Source organism: Sinocyclocheilus grahami, unplaced genomic scaffold (assembly GCF_001515645.1).
Source record: "Sinocyclocheilus grahami isolate Dianchi unplaced genomic scaffold, SAMN03320097.WGS_v1.1 scaffold58.1, whole genome shotgun sequence".
In the NCBI taxonomy this organism is placed as follows: Eukaryota; Metazoa; Chordata; class Actinopteri; order Cypriniformes; family Cyprinidae; genus Sinocyclocheilus; species Sinocyclocheilus grahami.
The window spans coordinates 3391437-3413236 of NW_015505237.1; the positions used below are offsets into that span (position 1 = coordinate 3391437).

At 38.6% G+C, this 21800-nt stretch overlaps 2 protein-coding genes and 1 pseudogene across 3 annotated transcripts; 2 read left to right on the forward strand and 1 right to left on the reverse strand.

Annotated features, from left to right (window-relative positions):
- Positions 1-1406: 1406 nt before the first annotated feature.
- LOC107584364 (zinc finger and BTB domain-containing protein 12-like) lies at positions 1407-5943 on the forward strand. 2 transcript variants are annotated; one of them, XM_016270942.1, is made up of 5 exons: positions 1407-1453; positions 2144-2352; positions 2507-2717; positions 3758-4030; positions 4490-5943. In XM_016270942.1, the coding sequence occupies exons 3-5, from the start codon at positions 2514-2516 to the stop codon at positions 5516-5518; spliced, it is 1506 nt and encodes a 501-aa protein (XP_016126428.1). In that variant the 5' UTR covers positions 1407-1453; positions 2144-2352; positions 2507-2513; the 3' UTR covers positions 5519-5943. The 2 variants fall into 2 exon arrangements, with proteins under 2 accessions (XP_016126428.1, XP_016126429.1); XM_016270943.1 differs by having other exon boundaries at positions 3761-4030.
- A 2340-nt stretch (positions 5944-8283) lies between these two features.
- LOC107584366 (negative elongation factor E-like) lies at positions 8284-10850 on the reverse strand. The gene is made up of 6 exons (XM_016270944.1): positions 10762-10850; positions 10405-10658; positions 10083-10227; positions 9750-9804; positions 8691-8793; positions 8284-8569 (listed from the first exon to the last, which is right to left on the reverse strand). Exons 2-6 carry the CDS (start codon positions 10616-10618, stop codon positions 8499-8501), a joined length of 588 nt encoding a protein of 195 aa, XP_016126430.1. The 5' UTR covers positions 10619-10658; positions 10762-10850; the 3' UTR covers positions 8284-8498.
- A 565-nt stretch (positions 10851-11415) lies between these two features.
- Positions 11416-21800, forward strand: part of LOC107584342 (helicase SKI2W-like) — a 13454-nt pseudogene continuing 3069 nt past the window's right edge.

Consider the following 21800-nt stretch of genomic DNA (forward strand, 5'->3'; position numbering starts at 1 on the left):
AAACACATAGTGGAGCAAAGAAGATTGACAACGTGCCGACAAGATAGAGCAGGTTACTTTTGATTGATGTAGCGCCTCAGTTCAAGCATCATGTGAACCGTGTGAACATATATTCTCCTTCAGGACTAGCTGCATCACCAAATAAGCATTAAAGGTGGGGTAAGCGTTTTCTGGTAGTCAATGTTGACATTTTAAATCACCAAAACAAACACGCCCCTACCCCAAAAGGGTCTCTCCCCTATTTTGATAGCTCCGCCCCACACATACGTACACAACCCAGGCAACGATTAGTTCTGTGAAACAACGCAAAACCAATGTTACACCGTGTCTACACCGGACGCGAGTGGCGCGGCGCAACAAAATACTATAGAACTCATTATAATCAGTGATGCTGTCCGCATCATAGATATATATACATATCTATGGTCTACACTGGATGCGGCGCGGCACGGCACGACAAATCCCCGACAGAAAACTGCTGCTGCGTTCTATTTATGACGTATTGACACAAATTTCAAAGGATTTTCAACGGTCGCTTTGTCGCGTCCAGTGTACTAGACAGACTTTAGCTGTTGCGGCGCAGACACGGTGTTACTCACCTATCGAGAAGAAACAAAGCAACCTCAGCCTCCGATCGCAGGCCTTCCGCTTCTTGAGTTCTCTCCAGCGCTGGAAAGCTGATCCGATATTTGCACTGGTCCTACTCCTTGCCTTATTGTCTTAAGCCTTCGTTTGTTCCGCAGATGTTTTCCTCTTTTGTTTTTTATCCTCCATCTCTATCTTTCTGTCGCTCGGCTCGCTAACGTCCGTCCTGTGCACTGAACTCTCTCTCCTCCATGTCATGAGTAGACACGCCCCTTACTGCTGATTGGCTACAAGATTGTTTCGCTACTCGGCCCGAATCAGTTTTCTAAAGCTTTTTTGAAAAATCGCTTACCCCACCTTTAATGAACATCAGATATTTATTTATTTTATAAGGACTCTCCCAATTGCAATTATTATTATTGTTATTATTATTATTATTATTATATATTTCTGTAAGAACACGTCCTTCCGTGCCCTCTAGAAGCTTGCGTTCTGCAAGTGAACGTCGCTTTATTGTGCCATCCCAAAGAAGCACAATCAGAGAAACGTAATAGCATTAAAACATGTGATATGAATCAATAAGGGACTTTCTATGAATAAGAATAGATTTTTTTTTACTTCCCTCTGCCATTGCGGTTTCCATGTCAACCAGTGACGCCTTCAATTTATTAAACTTTATAACATTTCGCCGGTAGATGGGGCCATTAGGCAAGTACACATCTTCAAAATGAAAATTTTTCCCACGACCCCCCTTCTACCGCTTTGAGACCCCCGGGGGTCCCGAAATCCAGGTTAAAAACCATTGGCTTATTGTTGTCCAAAGGGGGCTTTTATTCTGAAAATCGTCTTTTGTATTCAATATTTCTTGGTAAGTTTCATGACTTTATTTAATTCTGCGAATCTTAGCCGTAATTGTTTTAAAACACACGGAGCACAATAGAAAATATCTGAAGTTAGTAGGAATGACCGAAATCAGACATAAAGACAGCGAGATCAGTGCGAGTGTTTTGGTTTGGTGTTTTCGCTCGTCCAGTGGATGGAGATGCATCTAGATATCATAAATGTGTGTTCGTGTGTTTTGTATGATTATGTATTTCTCTTCACTGAATCACTCTAGATCAGTGAAGTGAAGTGTATTGAGGGCAGTCAGTGTGTTAAACAGTCTGTCTGAAACAAAAGATGCCACAGAGCCAGTTTAGCTCAACACTGATGTAAACAATAACACTGATGACACTGAATTCATACAATGAAGAAGAACTGTGCTGCTGCTTTATTATAAATATGAATATATAGTTGAGGTCATACGTTTACACACACCTTTCAGAATCTGCAAAATGTTAATAACAAAAATAATAAGAGCATGAAAAATTGTGACCGTAAAATGACCATAAAAATTGTTTTGTTTTTTAGTACTGCCCTGAACAATGTATTTAATAATAACTCAGTATATGTATAACTGAACAACTATGTGTTGTTATTGATCTACAGCTGTTTTTATATTTTGTGATAGTTGTTTGTCCTGGGCTGTGTTTCTCTGTGTCTTCTACGATCTACTTAGGCTTACGATGCTTTTGGAAAAGCAGCCCTGAGCAGTTAAACAGCCCACTGTTCTTCATAAATATTCTCCGGGTCCTGCATATTGTTTGGATTTCCAGCATCTTCTGCACATTAAAGCTCTTTCCAACAGTGACCGTATGGTTTTGACATCCAAAGCTGCAAGCAGTCACTGCTGCTCAAGAAGGCAACACATTACGTTAAGAGCTAAGGGTGTGTAAACTTTCATTTAAAGTATGAACTATTGTAGTAACAGAAACTTAATCATTTTTAAGTGTAGATATTTGTCTTGTGGGGGCATTCATATGAAATATTCCAAATAGTAAAAACTGAAATTTTTTTTCTTTTTTTCTTTTGCTTCCTGTAGTGAAAACATGGATGTGGTGAGTTTCCGTTTGCCTGGGCATGGAGACACGGCCCTGAGTAACATCAACTTCCTGCGGACGCAGCAGCACTTCTGTGATGTGACCATCGTGGCGGGAGGCAGGCGCATGTTCAGGGGTCACAAGGTCGTGCTGGCTGCTTGCTCTGCGTTTCTCAGGGACCAGTTCCTCCTGAACCCCTCATCAGAGCTACAGGTCTGTTGTTGTCATTTGTTGTCAAGTTCTTGTGAAATCTTCTGTATGATTAGTGTTACTTTGGTGCATCTTATTTTTTATTTATAAGGTAAAATCTAATAACATCTGGACAGCTTGAAGTAATAACAGTTTTTGTGTCATTGATTTCAGATTAACTCATCCCATAAAAATCAAAAAAAATGTTGAAAGTGAAAAAGTGACGTGACATGTGGCTAAATATGGTGACCCATACTAGGAATTAGTGCTCTGCATTTATCCCATCCAAAGTGCGCACGCACACACACACACACACACACACACACACACACACACACACCCGGAGCAGTGGGCAGCCATTTATGCTGCGGCGCCCGGGGAGCAGTTGGGGGTTCGGGGGGCACCTCAGTCTCACTCCCCACACCTACAATCCCTGCCGGTACGAGATTCAAACCCGCAACCTGGGTTACGAGTCCGACTCTCTAACCATTAGGCTACGACTTCCCCCCTGTTGATATACATTTTAAGTAACTGTTTTAAGTAACCTCATTGTCTCTTAAATGTTTTAGATATGGCTTGGTGGCACTTGGTGTTAAGGGACAATAATGACATTTTTTTAAATAATTTTAAAATAACATTTTAATAATCATTCTATTTCTATGAGAGTATGGAACAACACAGAAATGTATCATTGGAATCATTTTCAGAGTGATTTTTGTTTTCTAGCCGATGAACAATAAAACATTGACAGGCAATTCAATTCCTTTCAACTTTAAAGAGGTTGAGCATATAAAGTGGCAGACAACATAAGTTCAGCACGCGATTATAATATACAGAATGTGCATTAGTGCATAGGTGTGGACGCAGATATAGTTAGCTGTATAGTTATTGTTCTTGGTGTGAATGGACCTTTGGTATTTGTTGTTTGAATTTATGCAGTTCTATTTGATGTTGCTTTAAAAATCGGAACGTACCTTTGCTAGCTGATAATGATTCTTTTGAATTTTATTTTTATATTAACAGTACTTGTTTTGATTCTGTCAACAAATACTTTGTCTATCCAGCAGGTGTCGATGTTGCACAGCTCAGCGGTGGTATGTGAACTCCTCCAGTCCTGTTACACAGGGATGCTGCAGTTCAGTGCCAAAGAGATCGTGAACTACCTGACTGCAGCCAGCTACCTGCAGATGGAGCATGTGGTGGAGAAATGCAGAGGAGCCCTGAGCCAGTACATGCAGCCCCGGAGCTGCAGCCCAGTTGTGAATGTCTCAACCTCAAACAAGTCTATTCAGACTGTGAAATCAGAAGACTATCCATCTATGCCAGTGATCGTCAGTGTAAGTAGTCATTCATTGGGATCTCTCCAACATCCCTCAAAAAGATGAGTGATTTGACCATACACAGTGTAAATCTGTGTTGGATTTGCTTCAGATGCTAATAATGCTCATAGAGACAATGTTTGGAGACAATGAAGGATCTGGAAATTTGTATAATGCACTTTTGGAAACATTTCTTTAGAATCGTTGTAATATTCACTATACCACCAGTGAAATCATTGCTAATCATGAATATTCAATACATCATCCAACCTTAATGGGTAGTTTCCCTTGCACCACAGAGGATTGGCATTTTACATAAAGACCCATCGCCAACAACAGTCATGCATCAAATCGACTTTTGATTTCTATGCTGGTGTAAATCTCTACCAATCTGAACACCCGAAAGGATTTAGATCAGCTCTTAGTGTGGTAGTTTGCTTGGTTGTGGTTTACTAATTTATGTGTTCACCATGACAGGTCAGAGGATCAGATGCATCCGGCCAAATCGAGGGAGAGGACGGGCCTGAGAGCGACGTCTTTCAGGTGCAAATCAATGATGAACATCAAGACCCAGAGAAGACCTCTGGTGCTGAGGAGGAAGACAGAGAAGCTGTTGTTGTGTTGGATGACCACAGGCAGCTGGACGCAGGTATAGAGGAGCCCTATATGGAAGGGCGAGCCAAAGGCAACGGCATCGGAGGGGCAGGTCACATGTGGAGAAGACGGCACGGAGTGCACAGGGGAGGCAGAGGAAGAGGCTTCAAACACCGGAAGCAGTACACTTTCAAGGATCGCAAGCTCTTGGGTAACTATCAGGATTATCAGGAGCACCTTCCGACGCCAGATGAGACAATGAGTAATTTTGGAGCAGACTTTCAGGCCAATCAGAATCTCACAGATGGTTCTGTCTTTGTTGAGTACAGGCCTGGAGAGGGACAAGGAGAAGAGATTGGCTCTGATGGAGGTCTTGCACACTTTGGTGTGGAAACTTCCAGTGGGGAAGAAGGAATGGGAGTTAGGACACATACAAATGAACACAGAGCTGCTGATGAGTCTGTGGCAGTGGTGGGATCCACGTCCTGCGTAGCTGGACCAGTGGTGTGTGAGCAATGCGGATTAGCGTTTTCCTCAACGCAGGATTTAGCCATGCATTCCCTGTCAACACACCGGCTGTACGTGTGTCCGTGCTGCGGGAAACACTTCAGCCACTTTAATATCCTCAATCGCCACATGATCGTCCACCGTGGAGTATCCAAGCTCCACTGCTGCCCCCTGTGCCACAAGACCTTCACTCAAAAGTCAACATTGTGCGACCACATGAATGTGCACAGTGGGGAACGGCCGTATGTGTGTGCATACTGCCACGTCAGCTTTGCCCACAAGTCTGCTCTGCGCCGTCACCTGATGGAGCAACACGGAAAGACCATGCCCCAAAACCACATGGAGGTGCAGCGAAACAATGAGGGTGGTGTTGGGCTAGGGTTTAAATCATATTTGAATAGGTAAAGTAGGTGTTATAATGAAAATTATATTTTTTCATTATACACTTTTCTATTTTTATTTTGCACAGCCATGAAAATGTCTTTGAAATCGATAAGTGATTACTATGCGTTTGACCTCTAAAGCCTGGAGTGAATGAATGACTGATTATTCAGTTAAATAGTTTGCCTAAAAATGTTAATTCTATCTAGATTTATTCACCCTAATGTTGTGTCAAACCTGTGACTTTCTCCTCTGACTTTCTTCTGTTGAACACAAAATAATTAACTGTTTTTATCCATACAATAAAAATCAATAGGGTCCAAACAATAGTGACTCCACTGTTACATATACAGGTACCTGTTGGGAATTACTGCATGCTGCATCTCAGTCAGTGCCTTCGGTCCAGCTGCGGTCTTTCTTACATATTTTGCCCCATTAAAGGGATAGTTCACCCAAAAATGAAAATTTTGTCATTAATTACTCACCCTTGTGTCGTTCCAAACCCGTAAGACCTTCGTTCATCTTCGGAACACAAATTAAGATATTTTTGATGAAATACGAGAGCTTTCTGACCCTGCATAGATGTTCAAGGCCCAGAAAGGTAGTAAGGACATTGTTAAAATAGTCCATGTGACATCAGTGGTTCAATCATACTTTTATGGAGCTACGAGAATACTTTTTGTGTGACTTTATTCAACAATTATTTTTGGTTCTATTCGGTTCCCTCTGGGCAAGACTTGACAAAGCCCTCCCATTTTCACAAATTCTATGAACTGCCTTTGTGGGGCAGGGGGGCTTTTGTTTGCCTTTATATACATCTTAAGGATGTCTGCCAACTAACGCAGAACCTGATTATATCACCATCTACACCATCCCTGCACCAAGGCAATCTTGCAATCAGTCCGCCAGATCTTATTAAAAATCTTAACCTAGCCTGAGGCACCTACCACACGTTCACCCGCCTTAGAGCTTTGTCAGATGTAACCTCCAACATTCTTTCTGTTTACCACTCTAATCAAGATACCCTTCTTCTTTCATCGTAGTTACTTCAGTCACTGCTCTATAGTCTCTCTTAGCTTTGAGTTGGCTGCTCTACCAGCACTTGGATTCTTTTCCCCTCCACAATGAAAGATATCAGGGTCTTCGGGATCACTTGAAAAGTCACAGGCCAGGTGAGCTGAAGCAGGTTGGAAATAAACTTTGCAGGACAGTGGGTCCCCAGAAGTAGGGTTGAAGACCAAGCTCCTAATACAGTCTAAACAAGTTCATAAAACAACTCTAGTGAAAAGCCAACAGGCTGGTGTGAAACTGACCCATAGGCATTTGCCAAGTCTAGCCAGAAGAGGTCTTTCTTGACCCATATCATCAATGCATGCTCTACACACCCAGGAAATCCTGTGACAACTGCCTTCTGGTAGCTTGTGTCTAAGTACCCACCTCCAGACCTCCTAACCAGATATTCTTCTTGCTATCACTGAAAAGAAATTCTTCTCCAAAAAATTCAATATTTGAAAATGAGTGATGTTAGTGGATTCCTGTTCCTTAGATATAAAGCCATCACCCTCCATAGGTCACCACTCCCTTTTTCTTCCAGTAGATGTCTTGCAAACTAAACAACGCCCTCTTGTGCTCCTTCCTTTTCCTCCACTCTTGCATTCTCACTGATCCCCTAAATACTGCTGACCTACCCCTTATTCGCATATCTCATCATATCTTCAGACTCTCCTCCTCTTGCTCATCTGCTTCATCTTTCACCAGCTGGGGTATCTCCTCTCTTCCACCCAGAACCTTCGGGCAACTCTTCCTACCTATTGTTTTACTGAATCCACCTATGCATTCTTTATAATCAGCTAGACTAAGCATGTCAAGCATGGTTTCCACCCTTCCACGAAGTATTCCACTATGTATCTGTATAGCTTTGCACAAATCCTAATCTAACCACTGACTTGCACTGAGACACATAGGCAGCTTTTTGTAGTCACAGCTTTTACGTACTTGAATGAGCAACTGGGAAAGAGCAGAATCTCCAACGTCAGCCTGAAATCACTATTTACTTGTATTTTACGCTATTATTACTTGTCAGACTAATTCTTATGCCCCTTGTCCATATAAGACACATTTATTTACGCATTGGCTCTTGTAACTAGTTTCTTAATGCTGAAACATTGAGTGTTGCAGTTGTGCAATGTTTGTTTTTGATATTTTATCACATATTCATTCACATTCATGAGTAATGTTGTATATCTCATGGGAGAAAAACCATTGGCTCTTGTAACTAGTTTCTTAATGCTGAAACATTGAGTGTTGCAGTTGTGCAATGTTTGTTTTGATATTTTATCACATATTCATTCACATTCATGAGTAATGTTGTATATCTCATGGGAGAAAAAAATAACAGAAAATTCAAAAAATCCCATTAAATCTGATATATTACTCTTTAGTATGCAGATAGTTTATATAACAGTGCATGCCTCTGTATTTGTGTTCTCAGTATTCTGTTTCCCTTTAGGCAAAAAGAGCACTGGAAGGTTTGAACTAGAGCTCATTTCATCAATACCATCTAAAGTTGTGAATTGTTGCGGGGGAAAGCTTGTTCCACACAGCAGAGGTCTGTAGTATATCAGTTATTATTCATACACAAAGCTCAGATTTGCTTGATGTCACAGGTAAAAACTCAACAGGCTTATAGTTTCTGCCTGTCCATCTCTGAAGATGTACTGTATAGATGTTTCATTGAGGTGATGGTTGTTTAGTTAGCCCATATTATGAAGTCAACACAGGCATGCTGATGGAAAAGTTTATTGATTATTTATTGAACACAATGTCATAATCCATGACTGAGCTAAATGTCCAGAAACACTGAGCAGTAAACGCTGCTAATTAAATGACAGAAAAGTAACAGATTTACTTCATCACGTCTTTGAAAAACAAAGTGTCTGCTGTATGTCGACAAAATCTACTGCTGGACCTTTTTACAAGTTTAACATATGCTAAATAACGGTTTTCAAAAATCTTCAGTGTAGACGACCTGGCTCCGTTTGTCTCTGTACGAGCCCTTGGCACTGTTCTGCACAGCTGTGAAGGACGAAAAAAGCAGGAGCAAGAAAAGAAGACAGAAATAAAAATGGGTTAGTCAAGTGTGCGACACTCAGCCTCTGCTTGACAGTTTTTTCCCCTGTGAAATGTCTTTATTTACCAAGAGAAGCCCAGACAGATTTCCCTGTGGCAGCATCAAGCATGGGCTGCTTCCTGGCAATGCTGACTTTGATGTTGACGTCACCCACACTAGTGCCATTCAGCTGAGAGACAGAAATAGTTTAAAAACAGGGTTCTCTTACAGTAAATAAAGATTTGTTAAATACTGACACAGGGTTCTATCACAGAAAACTGATTTTTCTTGTGCATGTGTAATGCTGGAGTGTTAACATGCAATGCAGACAAGCTTGAATATACACAGTACAAAAACTCTACAATCCACAACATACTATTTATGGATGCAAAGCTGCAAAACATCAGAAATCGACATGGTATTGATGTCAGAGCCATGAGCTCATTAACACGTGACCACTAGAGCTTGCATGACTGTCCATAAAAGTAGTCGGTGGGTCCTCTGATCACTTGTGTGGTTGGCTTTTAGTGTACCAGAACTCTCTATAATAGTTTTTGGTAGCTGAAATAACAAAAAACTTAAACTGAAATAAGTGCAAGTTGAAGTACTAGAATTACTAAAACTGAAATCAAATATTAAAAACAAAACTAATTAAAATGGCAAAAGCACATAACATTTCTAAATCTTAAACTAAAATGAAAACATAAAATATTAATAAATACAATATTGGTATCTAAATAATACTTAAATAACACTGATGTACTTTGTAAATGCAAAATGCAAAAAAAGTTTTACTTTATTCTCATTTTTAGCATAAATCCTTTCATTGTACAAGTTAATATTGTGCAAGGACGCAGTTTGGATAGACAAATTATTCTGCTGCTATGACCTTGTATAAGACAAATATAGAGTCAAGTATGGATTACTAAAATAATTATGGACTACGACTAGTACTTTTGTCATCACTTATGATTTTATATAGATAGATAGATAGATAGATAGATAGATATGCAAATGACAATTTCATGTGAAGTGAACTGAGGTCATTTATATATGGAATTCTTAAAGGTATAGAGAGGAAGTATAAAGTATGAAAATATGACAATACAAAAGTGTGGAAAGTGGCTCCTTAAATGGACTACTGACCTCTGCCACAGCCTGGTCTGCTGATTCAATCTTCTCAAAGGTGACAAAGGCACAGCTAGTAAGAGACAGAGGGCAAAAATGGGTTAAATATTTTATGTTTTCTCAGACATTTCTCAGTTCAAAAGAAGGAACCAAGATTAAAGATCACTTTTATTTAAATTGATCAAAAGTGACAGTAAAGACATTTACAATGTTACAAAAGATTCATATTTTGAAATAAAATATATCAAATATGAAGCAGCACACCTGTTTTCAACATGGATAATAATGAGAAAGGTTTCTTGAGCATAAAATCCTTTCTAAATGCCCAAAAGAATCAGAAAACAATCTTACTTGCGTGGTGAGTCCATCGAAAGGTCGATGATGTTTCCATGCTGTGCAAAGGCCGAGCGCAAACTGTCTTCCACTAAACCTGTGCCGTATACATACACAGTGTTTCCTTTGCGCACACCTCTGCGCTCTGGATACGAGTCTGACCCTGAACAACATTAGAGACGATTATTAAACATTCAGATTTTCTACAGAACAACACTTATTATCAGTAACTATTAGAAAAGGCAAATGCATGAAATATTCTCAGTATTCTCTTTACAAACACTGTAGAGACACAATATGAAGACTGGGAAGCGATATATTTTTGCACAGATTCACTTACGTCTGTAGGGTCCTTCTCGCTCTCTGTCTCGCTCTCGCTCTTTGTCCTTGTCTCTGTCCCTTTCTCTATCCCGGCTCCTGTCCCGTTCACGTTCCCGTTCTCTCTCCCTGCCTCTTTCACGGTCCCTCTCTTTGTCCCTCTCTCTGTCTCTTTCTCGATCTCTCTCCCAGTCCGCCTCTCTTTCCCGATCGCGCTCTGAATCTCGACTCGGCATTCCTCCCTCATCATCACGAGATCGATCTCCAGGAACAAAACTATAGGAAAAAGAAAACCGCTTTAAATTTGACTGCAATACTGTTTCTACGTAGGTATAAGATTATGATTAATATTTTTTTACACCGAGTCCGACAGTCTCACCTCTCATACAGGGATTTCCTGTGGATTCGTTTAGCAGACTACAGCAAGAAGAAACAACATGGTGTAAAGTCAAGTCTACTGACAATATTTAATACGCTCAACAGACCTATTTACATATAACATGCATTCACACTTTTGACACAACCGATCAAAATTTTTAATGTTTTTAAAAGCTGCAAATTAAAGTAGAAACAGTACTATTGTGAAAAATGTGTTATTGTGTTACAGAAACAAAATCAGCATATTATACTGATTTCTGAAGGATCACGTGACACTGAAGCCTGGAGTAATGGTGCTGAAAATTCAGCTTTGATCACAGGAATAAATTACATTTCAAAATATATTCAAAACGTACATTTATTTTAGATCACACACATATAACATGCTGTAAAATATTAAACGAAACAAAAACATTTTAAAACTTCCGTCCCTTTAGTTCTGCACAGCTTCCTGCAGAACTGCGGAGTGAAATGGACAAAATAGGTATGAGAAATATAAAAGTAGTTTATTTTATTTGGGATTTGTAATTCTGCGTGTTTACCTGAGCCGCCAGTTCAGGATTGAGTTGATCTGTGTCATAATTCGCTCATATGACAGCCAGCTCAGCAACTATATTGCCAAACTACACCTGACAGTCATGAATCAATAGGTTTTATGAGTATTTTGGTGTCACCCCAGATTTTAGTCATTGTAGTTGCAGCGGTACTGATGATCTGCTGTTTTCTTCTGTGTGTAGATTTTAATAAAAAAAAAAATGTGGACAAGGAAACCACAGTAAATGTTCTTTAAAATATAATGTCATTTTTATAACGAATATAACGTTGTTTTTTCTTACATCAGGTGTTATTAGAAGATACAGGATTGTCTGCCAAAAATTCTCTCTCATTGCAAAGACAGCCTGGACCCCCATCAGAGAGCCTGAGAGGGAGTAACACAAACTATCCATTCCTGCCAGGTTCAGTATTTAGATACATTTCTCATAACTGTGTTTCAAAATGATCCCGTTTTTAAACTCTGCTGTCCTCGTACAGCTGGAATGGAAGAACTGACGTTAGAACAGATTAAGAAAAAGTCAGAGGAGAAGAAGACATTGACTTTGAGAAAGGTTGGTGGTCTGTTTTGTTCTGTCAGTGAATGATACTTTGTGAGTGTGTGAGAGAGAAAAAGAAACCGTGATTATTTGTTTCTTGCCTTAGATTTGTTGACGGTTCCTCCTGGGCTGAAGGCTGGTGTGGACTTCAGTGACAAAGGTCAGGTTTCGTTATTGCTCTCTGCATGTGCAGTCAAACCAAAAATGATTCAGATATAATTTGAAATATATTTTTACTAGTGGGTGCAGGACACCCTACATAGTTCATAAATGTAAGTGAGGATAGCAAAATAAAGAGAACTTCATACAGTAAAATTTAGGATCAAACATTTTCAGACACTTTGACCTGACCATGCTTAAGTGTTTTTTCTTTAATTGCTAATGCGACCTTTTTACACCACAGACTGAACAAAATTAAGCATTGCTTGGTAACTGGTTGACCTAAATTGGTATTATCTAATTGTGTACTTAAATTTAACAGCTGAATAATTTTTGGTTGATTGTAATCCATTACATAAATTCCTATCAAAGTTATCTGACAATATCAAGATGAATTTCTTCTGACACAGATTAACTCTGAGCTCTTGTGTCTGAATACATTGTGGTTTGACTGTATATCACGTCATCATCCCACTTTAAGTTGTGCATTATCATCCTAAAAGAAACTTCTGCCAGGACCACTATCGTCAAAGATGATTGACAATTAGCATACAGTTTGGACTGGCGGTATGGTTCTGTTCTGGGCAAGAACTCCCTGCGCCTCCATGCAACCTAGCATGGATGAGAGCAGGGAGAGCAGCAATAACCCCCCCAGGGTAAACAGAACAGAGCTAACAAATGTATTGCAGATATTGTTAAAGTTCAATCATTTTCTGTACACATTTTAGAATTAGTCTGATTCAAGGAGAATCAGAAGGCTGAATCCCGACTGACAGAGGAGGAGTTGGGGATGGAGGAGGGTAATTAGCTATTGAGCAATGCGAAAACTGCTGATAATACTGAGGGACCTTATATATGAATGCTTAGATAGGTGTCGTATTCCCATAGGTAGATGGGGATCAGCTGAAGGTCAGCTGATGCGAACTTGACTAACGTGACCTGCCAGAACTAACGCTACGATTGATAATCTGTCATCATTTACTCACCCTCGTGTCCTTCCAAACATGCATGACTTACTATCTTCTGCAGAACACATAAGAAGATATTTTAAAGAATGTTGGTGACCATTGACTTGTATTGGTTGGACAAAAAACTATTTCTAAATGAGTACTTTTGCTGAAGAAAGAAAATCATACAAGTTTGGAGCGAAATGAGGATGAGTAAATGACGACAGGATTATCGTTTTTGAATGGACTTTAGAAGCCAAAGCCACGAAGAGTGAGGTGAACCTGCTGTCCCTCCTGTCGACCTTTGATGATATCATTGACGCTCTGCCAGAGGAGAAAGAGGGAGTCTCACGAAAAGAGGAGACTGTTAAACTCCCCAGAACTAACAGCCTGGAGGAGCTGGGAATTAAAGTGTGGATAACTTTTAGAAAGCATTCTCATTTGTTTATTTGCCCAACATTTGTATTTGTTTTGTCGTTTTTCTTAACCACATGTACTCCTCAGGATTCAGGCAACTCTCCTTCTCAGCCTTCAGTGAACACAGTACGTCTGAGTGAGCAAAAGAAGAACCCGCAAGGTTCAGTGTTTAAGTGCAAAGCTGCTGTTTTGCACGTGGTTTTGGGGTGAGTTTGGGTTGGGTTTTTTTCTCTCTCTACGCTCAGTATCCCTTCGAGCTGGACGCGTTTCAGAAGCAGGCTATTCTCCGGCTCGAAGCTCGTGACTCTGTCTTTGTCGCGGCTCACACCTCAGCTGGCAAGACCGTGGTGGCTGAATACGCAATCGCACTTCCCCAGAAACACATGACCAGGTGTGTATGTGAGACCCAGTGTCAACTGATTGCATCATTTCAGTTATTTTTTCTTTTCTTTTTAATACACTACCGTTCAAAAGATTGGGATCTTATTGGTCTCTTATGTTCACCAAGGCAGCATTTATTTGATCAGAAATAGAGTAAATATTGTAATATAATATTGTGAAATATTATTACAATTAAAAAGAGCTAATTTCTATTTGATTACATGTTAAAATGTAATTTATTCCTGTGATGATAAAGCTGAATTTTCAGCATCATTACTCCAGTCTTCAGTGTCACATGATCCTTCAGAAATCTTTGTGTCCTTCAGAAATAAAAAATTAGCTGGGCCAGTGTGTGTTGTGATTGGTTAGCTGGGCCAGTGTGTGCTGTGATTGGTTAGCTGTTGTGATTGGTTATGTGGGGCAGTGTGTGCTGTGATTGGTTAGCTGATATATATATATATATATATATATATACATACATATTACATATTATATATATATATATATATATATATATATATAAATAATATGTAATATACTATACTATGTTTGATATAATATATATAATATAAAATATTAACAATTTACTTAAAGCCTTTATATATAATGCATTATGAAATTAGTTTTAATGCAATAATTATGCCTGGTAATACACCTTACAATGCATTGAATGATTGTAACCACAGTCGTAATGCATTATAATACTTATCTATTCATTGTTACAACTTTAGAAAGTATAACGAATTAAAACACATCAGACAAATCTCCAAAAATTATAATGCATTTGAACTTTGGTTACAATTATTTATGGAAAGATATAATGCATTACAACATACAGTATGAATACTTTTATGATGCATTTTACTTTAAGTAAAGCATTACGTAAAGTGTTATCAAATATTTCTACATATTTTTTATTTTAGTACTTCAACTTATTTCAGTTAGCTGATGTTTTTAAGTATTGCATCTAATATTTATGTTTTATTTCATTTCAGCAAAAATGCTTTTTAATCGTTTTAGTTATTAGTTTTAGCTTAATTTCTTAAGCTTCATTTTTCTTTTGGAAGATAATAATTTGGGCAAATAAACCCCGTAGACTTACACTGAAGAGGCAACAATTAATTTTCATAGGCCTGAATATCTGTTATGTAGAGACCTGGGCTCTTTTGAATTGGATCAGTCAGAAACCACCTCAGTGACATGTTTAAGATGCTCTGACATGTTTGCAAATGCATAGCAATATCCTGGCAATCTCCCACAACCCCTAGCATCATGGTGGCGGGTTTTCCACAGGCAGACCCTCAGAAAATGTATTGATATAGTTAGTTTTACAAGTAATTTCCATACTGTTTTGAAAAAAAAAAGACAAAGAGCATGAACAATTAGATTTTCCCCATCCATTTGAGCTGCTAATGAGTTTGACCCAGTCCATGCGGGATGCGGTTTTTTTCTCAAATGGGCCAGTAATCTGTTTGCTGATCAGCTCCATGCCATGGATGTCATGGCAACAGCAGCTGATGCTGTAATAACGCACAGCGTGTTGTCAAGGGCTGCTGTGTGATTGGATCTCCGCTGTATGTCAACTCCATTTCCCCACTCTGATTACCCTGGATGAGCACAAAGAGTATCATGATACACACATCCTTACATTGTGTCCTCATGTTATTATTTTCATGGTTTGAAGCCAATTTGTTACTGTCTGTACGCCATAGTCTTAGTTTAAATATTGGCAATCAATAAATGAATCAATGATGGGTGATTTAAAGGAGACTTATTATGCCCCTTTTTACAATATGTAATATAAGTCTCAGGTGTCCCCGTAATGACTATGAAGTTTCAGTTCAAAATACCCCACAGATAATTTATTCTATCATTTTGAAAATGCCTATTTTGAGTGGAAACAAAAACACGCTGTTTCTGTGTATGTCTCTATGCAAATGAGCTGCTGCTCCCAGCCCCCTTTTGCAGAATAGGGCTGTGCCTTAACAGCTCATACCTCAGATACTCTGATAAAAAAAACATCTGTTTGGTTTTGATTATCATTTTTAAAGCCATATTAGTTTAAACTTCTGATATAATGTTTTCTGAGTGCACACATCCGAAGCACGCACACAGAAAGCTAAGTACTCTTTCATGTCTTATTGCGCTTAAACTGTCAAATACATGCAAATTTATGTTAAAAACACATGAGTTACAAAAACAGTCGGTTATGTCTGTGAAGGTAAACAGCTGGAAAGAAATCACATGTTTATATTAGATCTGTGTGGCAGCAGCAGAATATACAGTAAATAAATCAATAAATCCACTGCTCTCTTGTCTCCTCTGAGGCTGGGACTCTAAATAGTGTTCTGTGCCCGTCTGTGCAGCCAAAGACAGAACAGTTAGCATGTTTTGCTCAAACTTTCACCATGGCATTGGAACTGGTACACTGTTGTCACTTGCGAAAACACAATGGCGCCGCCGTGGGTGGAAATGTGCAGATTAAGGGGTGGTAATTTTATAATAAGATCCCCTTTCTACGTCACGGGGGGAGTGAAATCTGAGCGGCTCGTTTTTTCACAAGCTTGCAGAGAAAGGCTTACTAAAACTAAAAACTTTTTCACATTTTCTGGGTTGGTAGATGCACCAGGGACATGATTATAGCACTTAAACATGGAAAAAGTCAGATTTTCATGATATGCCACATTTAAATGAAATGGAGTTAAATATGCAAGAGCACAGAGAGATGGTGTTAATGTGTGGTGTTTTTCTCTGTGTCAGGGGAAGCCGACTGCGCTGCAGTCTCAGTTCAGACTGACCTACACCATGATCCTCAATCTGCTGCGTGTGGAGGCCCTGAGGGTCACCGACATGATGAGGAGGAGCTTTTCTGAGAACCACAGGGACACGCAGGTAAACGGCCTCGCTTCCCAGCAGCCCCTGGGTGATGCTGAAATGTCTGTGGGGTTTGCATGCCCCAGTAACTGCCTCGGTAATTCGGAAATATGAAATATTTCGAATGTTATGAAATATGATGAAATGTTATGTGATGAAATGTTAAGTCATTTGTGCCTTTGTGTTGCTCAGGCTCACGAGAAGAGAATAAGTGAACTGAGAAACACACTCTCCTCTCTCCCTCCGCTGGACACGGAGGGGCAGTTATCTGATATACTGTCATATTACCACACCATCACAGAGCTGTGCATCACCACAGAGACCCTGCAGGTACACACACACACACACACACACACGGTAACAATTTATTTTAAGATGTCCTTGTTACACATGTTACATGTACCTACCAATATAATAACAATTAATTATGCATAATTACATGCAAATAACCCTAAACCAAACCCTAATCCTAAACCTAACCATATAGTAAGTACATGTATTTAATTAATATGACCCAGTACTTAAATGTATAATTACACTGTAACAAAGACACCTTAAAATAAAGTGTAACCACACACACTCACACACATTTATATGAGCACAGTGAGCACTATCACAGAGCTGTTCACTCGATTCACAGCATTTGAGCAATTATATTCGGTTACAAACCAGCTAAGAAAAAACGTGGACATTTGATTTCAGATTAAATGACAGAACTGAATTTAAAAAAAGAGAATGATCTTGATTTAAATTTTATTCAGGGTTACTGAACAAAAACTAAAACCATAAAAAAAATATTACTTAAAAAAATAAAACGTTAACTGAAATACAATTAATTAAAAAAACTTAGACAACATTTGAATGACCTGCACCTGAAGGGTGTGGATGTGGTGGAGGGAGTGATGAGGCACCGAGTGTTACAGGACTGTCTGAAAGACTTCCACTGCATCCACTCGCCCACCTACACTGAACAGGTCTGATTATTATTCTCATGTGTCACACTCATACATTACCGCTCAAAAGTTTAGGGCCAGTAAGATGAAATTAATACTTTTATTCAGCAAGGGTGAATTAAATGGATCAAAAGTGACATGTTACAAAATATTTATATTTCAGATAAATGCTGTTCTTTTGAAAATTCTATTCATCAAAAAAACAAACCTAAAAAATTAATAACATAAAAAAAAAAAAAAATGTTTTCCCTTTGAGTTAAATTGATTTTTCTGAGCCTTTTGGCAGATATTTGTTCTTGTTGTAATCATCAAACTCACTTGATCAATTTATCATAAAACAAGACTTCTTATTTTATGTCATTTTGATTTTCAAGTAAATGTATTTTGATTTAAGAATCTTTAGACATTTCCTTTTTTCTCTGGATCTGTTGGAAGTTGTTGACATTTACATTTACAGACCATATTGATATATTGTGTTCTATTCGATTTATTCCCTAAAGTTTTTACTTGGTTCTAAAAAGTGTTACGTTTGTCTTCATAAAGCCTGCAGAAACCCTGTCAAATAGAAAACAGCTTATTTAAATTGTAATAATATTTCACAGTATTACTAGTATAGAGTAAGTTAGTCACTTCTTTCAAAAAGAAAAAATCTTTCTGAACCCAAACTTTTTATTGGTAGTGTTTTCCTTCTGTTTTAGGTCATGTCCAAATCCACTGTGCAGGCAAAAGGGAAAAAAATGTAATTTCTAATCTAAATGTATCCTCGGCTGTATTTTCTCATCCGTATTTAGTAATTTGGCACAGTAACTCTCCCAAGTGCACAGACTCTGATTTATTGAGTGTGACAGTGGCAGGGAGGAATAAGGATGTGTCTCATTAGCTCTCAGTAATCACTTCCAGCCGTCACCTTCTGCAGTGCGCTGATGGAGTAGAGTGATAAACTCGCTCTCTTTCACTGTCATTTTCATGTTCTCTCTCTGTGTGAATATCTTGCTCAGTTTGCACGTGTGCAGGAGAGGATGAGTGTACAGGAAGAGCTTGACAAGCTTCTGTTCCTGGTGTCTGATCAGTCATTGACACTGCTGCCTGAGTACCATCAGAGAATCAAGGTCATTCCATCTACTCATTCTGCTGCATGTCCACGTTATAAATGGATATGTTTCAGTAGCACAGTAATATGTTTTTTGATACGCAGTCATGAATAACAAGAGTTTTGTATATAAACATGCAGACATCCACACACACACACACACACACACACACACATACATATATACATAGCATCCATTATTTATATATAGGCCTGCCAGTAACCTTTTTATAGTTTAGACTAAAGTTACTAAAGATACTATGTAATTCACACAAGTAATCAGTGACCAAATTTTCATGTTTTATTTAATTTAGGCTTTTATTCACATGTAATGATGTGCTCTATATATGTGCTTTGATCAATGTTCATATGTGAATAAAAGAAGATGAGTAAATAAGTGACAGAATTTTTTGTGTGATTTTTGGGCAAGCTATTCCTTCATCAAAAATGAAAATTTGTTGATTTACTCACCCTCAGGCCATCCAAGATGTAGATGAGTTTGTTTCTTCATCAGAACAGATTTGGAGAAATGTAGCATTACATCACTTGCTCACCAATGGATGCTCTGCAGTGAATGGGTGCCGTCAGAATGAGAGTCCAACCAGCTGATAAATACATTACAGTAATCCACACCACTCCAGTCCATCAATTAACATTTTTTGAAGCGAAAAGCTGCGTATTTGTAAGAAAATAAATCAACAATTGTAACTTTAAAATCGGCTAAAATAAAATCCTCTATCCAGTGAAAAAGTCGTCTCATCTGAATCAGGAGAGAAATACACAGATCAAGCACCATTTACAAGTGAAAACAGTCCAAAACACTTCTAAACAAATATGTCAGTGCATTTGGATGTGAGAGGACAACAGGAGATGGGCGTTATTATGGATTATAGGGTCATATTTTGCCAAGAAGCGACAGTTAAAACATCTTGATGCATCTGTTTCTTACAAACACACAGCATTTGGAGTGGTGTGGATTACTTGTGGATTATTGTGATGTTTTTATCAGCTGTTTGGACTCTCATTCTGACGGCACCCATTCACTGCAGAGGATCCATCGGTGAGCAAGTGATGTAATGCTACATTTCTCCAAATCTGTTCACATGAAGAAACAAACTCATTTACGGCCTGAGGTTGAGTAAATTTTCAGTGCATTTTAATTTTTGGGTGAACTATTCCTTTAAGTTTAATTTATAAACGAAATTTGGCATTAAACCATTATTGTATGTACAATAGAAAAAATAGATAACAGTGTAACACCTTTGAAACACAAGACAGAAAAATGTAAACTGTTCTAATTATGGAAAAAGAAGACCTGATATTGTTTTATTTGTTTTTGTGCATCAGTCATTCAAATGTTTTGCCATGCTTTGTTCACCATTAAATGTTTGCTAATGTCACAGATATCAGTGCTAACGGTATAGTGCTGAATTCGCAGGTGCTGGAAGCGCTGCAGTATGTGGACAGCACTGGGGTGGTTCAGCTGAAGGGTTGTGTGGCGTGTCAGATCAGCAGTCATGAGCTGCTGCTGACCGAACTCCTGTTTGAGAACACACGGAGTCCTCCCACCCCTGAGGAGAGCGCCGCCCTGCTGTCCTGCCTCGTCTTCACGCAAAACACCCAGATAGACCCACACATCACCAACACACTACAGGAGGTAATGCAGAGCTCGCCACATATTCTCACAACCGCCGGAGTTTAAAAGCTGAGGAAATCCTATGAAGTACACATGCTAATACATTATGCCCATCAAGCATTTTATTTGAGCCCACAGCCATTCGAATATAAAGCATCAGATACTCTTGTCGTCATGGTTATGGATGGGTGTGAATTTATACGGCTCTCTGAGCTCAACACCCAAGAGATGTTCGGCCTGGGCGCTTAGCTTTATGCCTTTAGCAAAGGATGCAGTCGCACACGAACGTGTAGGTGTGTGTTGTCGAACGGCCCAGAAACATGGAATTGCTTTAAAGGGACCGTGAATAAGTCATGACACTAGACTGAGAAGCACACAAGAGTTATATAGTTCACAGAGGCTCGTAGGCCAATGTGAAAAAGCCCTTGCTGTTCAAACGCTGCGAGGTGAGGGCGTACAGGTAATGTAGCTGCAGTTTGACTGCATGACTACATTGCCTGCCTTGCTCTAGTTGTGTAAGCACTTAGACAGCAGATGGAGACGAGAGTGGAGCACAGGACAAAAGAAACTGATGCAGTGCTGTGCTGAGAGATCCCACTATGATTAACATGTAAATCTATATGTTTAGGCCATCTCATTTAATTAATTACACAAGATGCCACTTATTTAATTGAATTAATCACATATAACACATATGTCACATATAACAATAACTATAACTTTGATTGAAGATAAAACATTAAATGATGAGTAAATAATTAAGATATTATACAATACATATATACAGTAGGCAACTATGGAAAAAACTTAAGAGACCACTTGAAAATCCTCAGTTTCTCTGGATTCACTAGGTATGGGTTTGAGCAAAATGTTAATATTTGTTTTATTCTATAAAGGTCTGGTAACATTTCTTCCAAATTTTAAATAAAAAAATGTTTCCCCAGAAAATGACAGTTGATCAAAATAAATGTTTTCATTTGTTGTGATTGAAAATCAGGGTTATTCCACCACATATTGATTTCTTAACTCTTCTGAAGTTAAACAATTGGTATTGTTTGTTGTCTAAACATGAATATAAACATGTCGGAAAACATGACATCTTTTTGTTATTTTGACTAATTGTCAAAAATCCCCAAAATGAAAATTTTTATTTAAAATGTGGAAGAAATGTCTTCAGTAGTTTACAGAACATGACAAAAATTACATTTGACTCAAACATAACTATAAAATGGAAATCCAGAGAAACTGAGAATTTTCTAGTGGTCTCTTAATTTTTTCCATAGCTGTGTGTGTATATATCATAGACTGTGTATGTGTGTGTGTGTGTGTGTGTGTGTGTGTGTGTGTATATATATACAGATTTTGTTCATGTGTTTGAAAGAAGGCTGCATTTATTTGATCAAACGTTAATCAAATTGTAATTATTCCTGTGTGGCACATCATTACTCCAGTCTTCAGTGTCACATGATTCTTCAGAAATCATTTTAATATG